The sequence below is a fragment of the Heterodontus francisci genome, chromosome 2 (assembly GCF_036365525.1).
Source record: "Heterodontus francisci isolate sHetFra1 chromosome 2, sHetFra1.hap1, whole genome shotgun sequence".
NCBI lineage: Eukaryota > Metazoa > Chordata > Chondrichthyes > Heterodontiformes > Heterodontidae > Heterodontus > Heterodontus francisci.
The window spans coordinates 145702633-145713233 of record NC_090372.1 but is presented as its reverse complement, the minus strand read 5'-3'; the positions used below and the strand labels follow the sequence as shown (position 1 = coordinate 145713233).

At 45.4% G+C, this 10601-nt stretch overlaps 1 protein-coding gene across 3 annotated transcripts in view; it reads left to right on the top strand.

Annotated features, from left to right (window-relative positions):
* Positions 1-325: 325 nt before the first annotated feature.
* Positions 326-10601, top strand: part of hacl1 (2-hydroxyacyl-CoA lyase 1) — a 147618-nt gene continuing 137342 nt past the window's right edge. The window contains exons 1-4 of one of the 3 annotated variants that reach the window (XM_068011713.1): positions 326-464; positions 9314-9418; positions 9517-9557; positions 9673-9753. In XM_068011713.1, coding sequence (XP_067867814.1) covers positions 387-464; positions 9314-9418; positions 9517-9557; positions 9673-9753 — 305 coding nt within the window. In that variant the 5' untranslated portion in view covers positions 326-386. The remainder of the gene's footprint in view (positions 465-9313; positions 9419-9516; positions 9558-9672; positions 9754-10601) is intronic. The other 2 variants (XM_068011706.1, XM_068011697.1) reach the window with 2 other exon arrangements.

Sequence of the window (10601 nt, the reverse complement as noted above, 5' to 3'; positions counted from 1 at the left end):
CAGAGAATCCCTAAAAAAGTTAGGCCAATGACTGAGGCAGCAAGCACTGCCCAAATCATTTCACTGCGAGCAAGAAGTGAAGCATTGGGCTCACGGGATTTCTGTTGATCTGCAATCTTAGAGACAAATCCTTCGTGATCACCGCATTTAGAATAATTTCAAAACGTGCAAAATATTTTCATATTATTTTCAAAATTCCTCAAACAAAAAGTAAACTTCCAACACAATATCCACCGTTGCAACACTAACTCTTCTTCCGGACCCCTCGCTTTCTCCTTCGCTGCGATAGGTTTTGTAGCTTGTCAATCACGGCACTGTGGTGATCTCTCGCTGTCCGTGGTGGGAAGTGCTTCCTTCCTCCACTTGCCCCAGAGCCTAGTGTGGAAATGGCAACGGCAGCTGATGAAGTGGAGCTGGAGGAGCTCAGCGGAGCCCAGGTCATAGCAGAGGCTCTGAGAGTACAGGTGAGCAGCAGCAGCAGCAGCAGCAGCAACAACAACAACCATCTTGTAACTAACTGATTGAGTCACATTAAAATCAATACTCTTGCTTTGGTTACAACTGAACTCAAGCCTCAGTCTCTCCTAAGATTGAACTTAGCTTCACCACCACCTCCTCCGTTTCTTCCAGCTCTTGCATGTTCTGAGAGGGATTGCTATTGTGTATCCCACTCAATCCTTGTCTTGTTTTGTACCCTCGTTATTTCCTGAGTGTTTCAGACTTGGACCTTGGAAGAAACCATGAGAAAATTTGGACAGTGGGATTTTATTGAAAAGTGATTTGATTTAGGTATAAGGAGTAGATAATTAGCTTGGTATAGGTGTTGCAGATCAGATCAAATCGAATCACCATCCAATGTATGGTAAAACCATAAAAGGCCTGATCACTTATTGAGTAATCTTCGCTCTTCAAACTGCAACAGATGACCCGAGACAGATATGCCCGCTTTTTTGGCACGATTGAATTTCAAGTCTGACATTTATCTAGTGCTGAATGTAGTATAGGACACACGGTTCAGTATTGGGACTGGTTCAATCCTTCTCTCCCTCTCTCTCTCTTTACCTAGTATATATATGAAATTTGAACTTGGGCATCGGGGACACAATATCAATATTTACAGATGATAGGGAGCTTGGTTCCTGGAAGAGGATTGTAATTGACTTCAGGAGAACATTGGTTAACAGAAGATATCAGATGAAATTTAATATAGGAAAATGTGACATGGTACAAATTTGGAGGAAAAATAAGGAGAGGAAATGTACACAATGGTAAAACAGAAAGACATAGGGGCTCAGGTACAAATATCTTTAAAAGTTGGAGAAGTGAAAAACCTGTTTTAAATTAAAACTTAAGGATTGGGATTGTAAGTTTTATGAATATGGACAGAGTATTAAATAAAGCACTGGGGTAATGCTAAGCATATACAAATAAGGTTATGTTACTGGACGAGTATTCCAGAAGTCTGGACTAATGATCCAGAGACATGGTCCGGGATTCTACAGGCTGGCGGCGGCCCCATCCACTGGCTGGGTGTCGGAGCTCTCATCCCTTTAAGAGATCCCAGCTTCAAGAGTTGCCGGCTAATCGGGGGAGGCCCTTGCTGCTGGGCGGGCCCTCCATGGGCCACAGGGTGCCCCATCAGGAGGGGCTCCCCAGAGACCACAAGGAGGCCGTCAGGGTATACCTGGTGGTCTCACCTCATGGTGGAGGGCCCACCCACTGCTGGTCAAATACCAGCGGTAGCGGGAAGAGGCCCTTTAACGGCCCTTAATTGGCCTCTGAGCAGGAGGGCTGTCTACTACCTGCCCTACTAGAACATAGAACATTACAGCGCAGTACAGGCCCTTCGGCCCTCGATGTTGCGCCGACCTGTGAAACCATCTGACCTACACTATTCCATTTTTATCCATATGTCTATCCAATGACCACTTAAATGCCCTTAAAGTTGGCGAGTCTACTACTGCTGCAGGCAGGGCGTTCCATGCCCCTACTAATCTCTGAGTAAAGAAACTACCTCTGACATCTGTCCTATATCTATCACCCCTCAACTTAAAGCTATGTCCCCTCGTGTTTGCCATCACCATCCGAGGAAAAAGACTCTCATTATCCACCCCATCTAACCCTCTGATTATCTTATATGTCTCTACTAAGTCACCTCTCCTCCTCCTTCTTCTCTCCTCAAGTCCCTCAGCCTTTCCTCGTAAGATCTTCCCTCCATACCAGGCAACATCCTAGTAAATCTCCTCTGCACCCTTTCCAAAGCTTCCACATCCTTCCTATAATGCGGTGACCAGAACTGCACGCAATACTCCAGGTGTGGCCGCACCAGAGTTTTGTACAGCTGCAGCATGACCTCGTGGCTCCGAAACTCGATCCCCCTACTAATAAAAGCTAACACACCATATGCCTTCTTAACAGCCCTATTAACCTGGGTAGCAACTTTCAGGGATTTATGTACCTGGACACCAAGATCTCTCTGCTCATCTACACTACCAAGAATCTTCCCATTAGCCCAGTACTCTGCATTCCTGTTACTCCTGCCAAAGTGAATCACCTCACACTTTTCCGCATTAAACTCCATTTGCCATCTCTCAGCCCAGCTCTGCAGCCTATCTATGTCCCTCTGTAACCTACAACATCCTTCGGCACTATCCACAACTCCACCCACCTTCGTGTCATCCGCAAATTTACTAACCCACCCTTCTACACCCTCTTCCAGGTCATTTATAAAAATGACAAACAGCAGTGGCCCCAAAACAGATCCTTGCGGTACACCACTAGTAACTAAACTCCAGGATGAACATTTGCCATCAACCACCATCCTCTGTCTTCTTTCAGCTAGCCAATTTCTGATCCAAAGCACTAAATCACCTTCAATCCCATACTTCCGTATTTTCTGCAATAGCCTACCATGGGGAACCTTATCAAACGCCTTACTGAAATCCATATACACCACATCCACGGCTTTACCCTTATCCATCTGTTTGGTGACCTTCTCAAAAAATTCAATAAGGTTTGTGAGGCACGACCTACCCTTCACAAAACCGTGCTGACTATCGCTAATGAACTTATTCTTTTCAAGATGATTATAAATCCTATCTCTTATAACCTTTTCCAACATTTTACCCACAACCGAAGTAAGGCTCACAGGTCTATAATTACCAGGGCTGTCTCTACTCCCCTTCTTGAACAAGGGGACAACATTTGCAATCCTCCAGTCTTCCGGCACTATTCCTGTCGACAATGACGACATAAAGATCAAGGACAAAGGCTCTGCAATCTCCTCCCTGGCTTCCCAGAGAATCCTAGGATAAATCCCATCTGGCCCAGGGGACTTATCTATTTTCACACTTTCCAAAATTGCTAACACCTCCTCCTTGTGAACCTCTATCCCATCGAGCCTAGTAGTCTGTATCTCAGTATTCTCCTCGACAACATTTTCTTTCTCTACTGTAAATACTGACGAAAAATTTTCATTTAACGCTTCCCCTATCTCCTCTGATTCCACACACAACTTCCCACTACTATCCTTGATTGGCCCTAATCTAACTCTAGTCATTCTTTTATTCCTGATATACCTATAGAAAGCCTTAGGGTTTTCCTTGATCCTATCCGCCAATGACTTCTCGTGTCTTCTCCTCGCTCTTCTTAGCTCTCCCTTTAGATCCTTCCTGGCTAGCTTGTAACTCTCAAGCGCCCTAACTGAGCCTTCATGTCTCATCCTAACATAAGCCGCCTTCTTCCTCTTGACAAGCGCTTCAACTTCTTTAGTAAACCACGGCTCCCTCGCTCGACAACTTCCTCCCTGCCTGACAGGTACATACTTATCAAGGACACGCAGTAGCTGCTCCTTGAATAAGCTCCACATTTCGATTGTGCCCATCCCCTGCAGTTTCCTTCCCCATCCTACGCATCCTAAATCTTGCCTAATCGCATCATAATTTCCTTTCCCCCAGCTATAATTCTTGCCCTGCGGTATATACCTGTCCCTGCCCATCGCTAAGGTAAACCTAACCGAATTGTGATCACTGTCACCAAAGTGCTCACCTACATCTAAATCTAACACCTGGCCGGGTTCATTACCCAGTACCAAATCCAATGTGGCATCGCCCCTGGTTGGCCTGTCTACATACTGTCAGAAAACCCTCCTGCACACACTGGACAAAAACTGACCCATCTAAAGTACTCGAACTATAGTATTTCCAGTCAATATTTGGAAAGTTAAAGTCCCCCATAACAACTACCCTGTTACTCTCGCTCCTGTCGAGAATCATCTTCGCTATCCTTTCCTCTACATCTCTGGAACTATTCGGAGGTCTATAGAAAACTCCCAACAGAGTGACCTCTCCTCTCCTGTTTCTAACCTCGGCCCATACTACCTCAGTAGACGAGTTCTCAAACGTCCTTTCTGTCGCCGTAATACTCTCCTTGATTAACAATGCCACACCCCCCCTCCCTTACCATCTTCTCTGTTCTTACTGAAACATCTAAATCCAGGAACCTGCAACATCCATTCCTGCCCCTGCTCTACCCATGTCTCCGAAATGGCCACTACATCGAGATCCCAGGTACCAACCCATGCTGCAAGCTCACCCACCTTATTCCGGATGCTCCTGGCATTGAAGTAGACACACTTTAAACCAAGTTCTTGCTTGCCAGTGCCCTCTTGCGTCCTTGTAACCTTATCCCTGAGCTCACTACTCTCAACATCCTGTACACTGGAACTACAATTTAGGTTCCCATCCCCCTGCTGAATTAGTTTAAACCCCCCCAAAGAGCACTAGCAAATCTCCCCCCCCAGGATATTGGTACCCCTCTGGTTCAGGTGAAGACCATCCTGTTTGTAGAGGTCCCACCTACCCCAGAAAGAGCCCCAATTATCCAGGAAACCAAAACCCTCCCTCCTACACCATCCCTGCAGCCACGTGTTCAACTCCTCTCTCTCCCTATTCCTCGCTTCGCTAGCACGTGGCACGGGCAACAACCCAGAGATAACAACTCTGTTTGTTCTCGCTCTAAGCTTCCACCCTAGCTCTCTGAATTTCTGCCTTAAATCCCCATCTCTCTTCCTACCTATGTCATTGGTGCCTATGTGGACCACGACTTGGGGCTGCTCCCCCTCCCCCTCCCCCTCCCCCTCAAGGATCCCAAAAACACGATCCGCAGCTACTATTTTACTGTTGGTAAAATACGCGGGAAGGCAATAGGCACGCCAGCCCCCGCCATCCCAGCTGATTTTCTGGTCCCCGTCTCTCTGCCTGCTCCCTGAGGCCCCAAAAAATCTTGGCCATGAGGTCAAATCCCACCACAGCATCTGGAATAGAATAGAATAAATTTGGAAAAGGAAGCTAATATCAATAATGGTGACCAATACACTACTAGTCTGCTGTCCTTATCTGGTCTGGCCAATATGTGACTCCAGACCCACAGCAATATGGTTGATTCATAACTGCCCTTTGAAATGGCCTCGCAAGCAACTCAGTATATAGGGATGAGCAATAAATACTGGCCTTGCCAGTGATATCCACGTTCCATGAATGGATTTAAAGAAAAAATATTGGTTAGGCCACAGATAGAACACTAGCCTTCTTGCTTTTAGGAAGCATGTCATAGCAATAGAGAGAATGTAGAAGAGATTCACTAAGATTATACCGAGGAGGAGAGGTTCTAGTTATGAGGTGATATTCGGGTTCTTTTCATTAGAACAAAGAATGTCAAGAGGTGATCTGATACATGTGTTCAAGATTGTGTGTGTTTGATCAGGTAGCTATGGTAAAACTACTACTACGAGAGGACATAAATTGAAGCTCATTACCAAGGAAAGGTTAGGAGATGGGGTTGTAAAGACATGGAAAACTGTATCAGAAACTGTTAGAAGTATAATCTGTAATAGAAATTTTAAAAGGCAAGTGGATAAAGAATTTAAAAAGCAACATTTCAGGAGTATGGGAAGAAATGTATAGCTTTGTATTTTTTAAAATGGCATGAGGACATTGGCTCAACAGCCATGATTTAAAAAAATGGATAATGGAGAGCAACAGTGCCAAGCATGTTGGAACAATGCATTTGAGATAACTGATGAACAGAGCCAGAGTTCAGTTTGGCAATCCATTGAATAAAAGTCTCCCTAAACGCTATGGCCTCTAGTAGTCCTCCTAAGAAAGAACACTCAATCATCTCTCTCACCCTGGCTGCTCCCTCAAGTCCAGGTGATGTATACTTGAAAGGATATTGCAGAAACTTGTTTAGCCATCAACCATCAGATCTGGCTGGACCACTTAAAACACAATTAGGTCCTGCTCTCGTCTGTTAAAACTGCTCACTTATTCCACGATCATCTTGGAATGCAAAGATAATCCCTGGCTTCTTTTCCCTACTGCAAACTGTCTTCTTAAATCCCCTTCCCCTATCCCCTGTCCCCTTCACCCTCACCTCCAACAATATGTACAAGGAGCTCATGGACTTCTTTGTCACTAAGATCGAGACCACTTGATCAGCTGCCTCTGCTGTATCCCTCCCTTTCACTAGCCCACTTGGCTAAACTTCCTCTGAAGCTCCCCCTGCCCTTGCCCTGAACTCGCGTCTTTCTCTCGTTTCTCTCCTATCTTCCTTCATGCCCTCTCTGAGCTCATTTTGTCTATGAGACCCACCTCCTGCTCCCTCAATCCTATTCCCACCAAACTGCTGATCACCCAAGTTCCCCTCCTGGTTCCCTTGTTAGCCGATATTATAAACAATTCTTTCTCTTCCAGTGTTGTTCCTCTCTCCTTTAAATCTGCCATCATCACCCCCTTCACAAAATACCAACCCTTGAGCCCACTGCCCTTTGCAAACTACCATCCCATCTCCAACCTCCCATTCCTCTCCGAAGTCCTTGAATGTGTATCGCCCTCCAAATCCCTTACCATCTTTCCCAGAACTCCAATCGGGTGTCTGCCCCATCACAGTACTGAAATGGCTCTTACCAAAGTCACAAATAACATCCTCTGTGACTGTGACAACGATAAACTATCCCTCCTCGTCCTTCTTGACCTGTCTGTAGCCTTTGACATGGTTGACCACACCATCCTCCTCCAATGCCACTCCACTGTTGTCCAGCTGGGTGGGGCTGCTCTCACCTGGTTCCATTTTTAGCTATCTAATTGTAGCCAGAAAATCACTTCCAATGGCTTCTCTTCCTGCTCCCACACCGTTACCTCTGGTGTTCCCCAGGGATCTATCCATGAACCACCCCCCTCCCCTCCCCTCCCCTCCCCTCTTATTTCTCATCTACATGCTGCCCCTCAGCACCATCATCCGAAAGCACAGCATTAGTTTTCACATTGTTTTTCCTACATTACAATATTACCTACATTTCAAAAGTACTTCATTTGCTGTAAAGCGCTTTGAGACGTCCAGCAGTTGTGAAAAATGCTATGTAAATGCAAGTCTTTCTTTTTTCTTTATGTATGCAGAAAACACTCAGCTCTATCTCACCACCGCTTCTTTCGACTCCTCCACTGTTGGCAATTTATGAGACTGCAAATTTGACAACCAGTACCGGATGAGCAGAAATTTTCTCCAATTAAATATCAAGCAGACTGAAGACTGTTTTTGAACTCTGTTCCCTAGCTAATGACTCCATCCCTCTCCCTGACAACAATCTGAGATTAACTCACTTTGTTCGCAACATTTGACCCTGAGAAGAGCTTCTGACCTCATATTTGTGCCATCACTAGGACCGCCTATTTCCACCTCTGTATCATCGCCTAACTTCACCCCAGTCTCAGCTCATGCTCCTGGCTGGTCTCCCACATTCTACTCTCGTAAACCTGAGGCCATCCAAAACTCTGCTGCCTGTGTCTTAACTCGCACCAAGACCTATTCACCTTTCAACCCCTGTGCTCACCGACCTATACTGGCTCCCGGTCAAGTGATTTTAACATTCTCATCCTTGTTTTTAAATCCCTGCAATGCCTCGCCCCTCCCTATCTTTGTAATCTCCTCCAGCCCACAGCCCTCCAAGATATCTGCACTCCTCTAATTCTGGCCTCTTCTGCATCCCTGATTTTAATCACTGCACCGTTGATGGCTATGCCTTCAGTTGCCTAGATCCTAAGCTCTGGAATACTTTCCTTTCCTCCTTTAAAACACTTTGGGTGGAATTTTATGCTGTCCCCCGTGGCAGGTTTGGAGGCAGGGAGAGCATAAAATCTGGTGGGATGGTGGTGGGGGGGACCCTGTGAACAGCCTTCCCGCCCCGCCGCCAATTGAGGCCCTTAACTGGGTAATTTTTTTTAGAGATACAGCACTGAAACAGGTGCTTCGGGCCCACCGAATCTGTGCCAACCATCAACCACCCATTTATACTAATCCTACACTAATCCCATATTCCTACCACATCCCCACCTGTCCCTATGTTTCCCTACCACCTACCTATTCTAGGGGCAATTTATAATGGCCAATTTACCTACCAGCCTGCAAGTCTTTTGGCTTGTGGGAGGAAACCGGAGCACCCGGAGGAAACCCACGCAGTCACAGGGAGAACTTGCAAACTCCACACAGGCAGTACCCAGAATTGAACCCGGGTCGCTGGAGCTGTGAGGCTGCGGTGCTAACCACTGCGCCACCTAATTAACCCCTAATTGACCCCTAATTAAGGGTCTCTTCCGGCTGAGGGCCACCTCCCCTTGCTGCCAACCCCCCCCACCCCGTGAGACTCCTCCCGCCCTGACCTACCTTGAGCCTGGTTCTAGCACCGTTCCATAGTATCTGGTGTCTGCAGTTACAGCAGCAGCCACCACCTCCACAGTGGCACTGCAGCTGCCAGCCTCTGATTGGCCAGCAGCTCTGCAAGGCCGTGACTTCTGATGACGGGGTCCTAAATCGTACAGAAGGCCAGCCACTGTCCAGTCAAGTGCCTGATAGCACTAAATTCAGCAGGCCTTCCGTACAAGAGCCGATGCGGCGATTTTGGCATCAGTTTCCCCTGATGTTGAGACCCCCCCCGCCAGCATAAAATCCTACCCGTGGTTTTATAATGCTCCTGTGAAGCACCTTGGGACATTTTATTACATTAAAGCTGCTATATAATTGTAAGTTGTTGTTGTATCAATACTTGGCCAAAAGTATTTTCATAATTGTTTCTGCTTTGGAGTTATGGATTGCTCACATTCTCAGTATCTGTAACTTGAATGTTTCTAACACATTTTTATAGGATGTGAGAAAATCTTTTAAGTTTACATCCATGATCAGAATATTTCTTGCTTAAATTCACACTTAGAATGTCCAATAAAATTGTAATAACCAGAAGACCACATTTTTTTTCCTGCAGAATATTCAGTATATGTTTGGGGTTGTTGGTATCCCAGTGATAGAAGTAGCCATGGCAGCTCAAGCTGCTGGAATTAAGTACATTGGAATGAGAAACGAGCAAGCTGTAAGTACAACTGTGTACTTTATCTGTCATCTTTGTACGGTATACTCAAAACAAAATCCTAGAATGTTTTACTGGCTGTGTGTTTGCTCTCTAAACAGGCTTGTTACGCGGCATCTGCTGTGGGATATTTAACAGGAAGGTTAGTCTCCAATAGTTGTCTTTTAATTTCATGTCTTTGCTGCAGTGTGCGTTTATTCATGTTTTATTTATGTACCTGCCATTTATAAGTGATTGAAACTGTTTTTTCTTTTTAGGCCAGGTATTTGCCTTGCAGTCTCTGGCCCAGGTCTTATTCATGCGCTAGGAGGAATGGCAAATGCAAACATGAACTGCTGGTAACTTCTATGAATTGTTATAGCTTGTGTGTGTTTTTCCAATTTGTTTTATGAAAGATACAGTTGTAAGAGTAACACTTTTGGGAAGTCAGCCTACAAATATTCATTTTAACTGATTAATTTACAGGCATCGTGTGACTTTAATTGCTATTGGTAATTGTCCCAGCAGATTCTGCATAGATCAGGGATCCAACCGGTGGCCTTCCTGGTCCAGATGATTCACTTCCATGCTGGACAGTGTATTACCAACTGAGAAGTTGTGGGTAGGATGGGTGGAGAACTTAGCCATTGTGATTCTAACTGAAATCTATTTTTGTGTAAAAGCTTCTCGAGATATTAAAATGGAACTCTTGATTTTTTGCGGCTGGTGTCAGCAGGAAGTAGCAGTGTCTCAGCTGCAGGAATGTGTGTTTTACAAAGGTTGAGAAGAGGCAGAGGAGTCACCTATGAACAAATGTGAGAAGAAAGGTTTAGTAATGTACAGCAGACCAATGCCGATCATTTATAGCTTGTTAACTAAAATTGTAGAATCTTACAGCACAGAGGGAGGCTGTTCAGTCCATCGTACCTGTGTTGGCTCTTTAGTAGTGCTATCCAATTTGTCCCATTCCCTTGCTCTTTGTCCTGCAATTTTTTTCCGCTTCAAGTATTTATCGAATTCCCTTTTGAAAGTTAGCGCTGATTCTGCTTCCACTTCTCCCTTTCAGGTGGTGCATTCCGGATCATGACAATTTGCTGTGTAAAATGAATTCTTCGCAATTCCCCAATTTTTTTATTCGTTCAGAGGATGTGGGCATTGCTGGCGAGGCCGGTATTTATTGCCCATCCCTAATTGCCCTTGAAAAGGT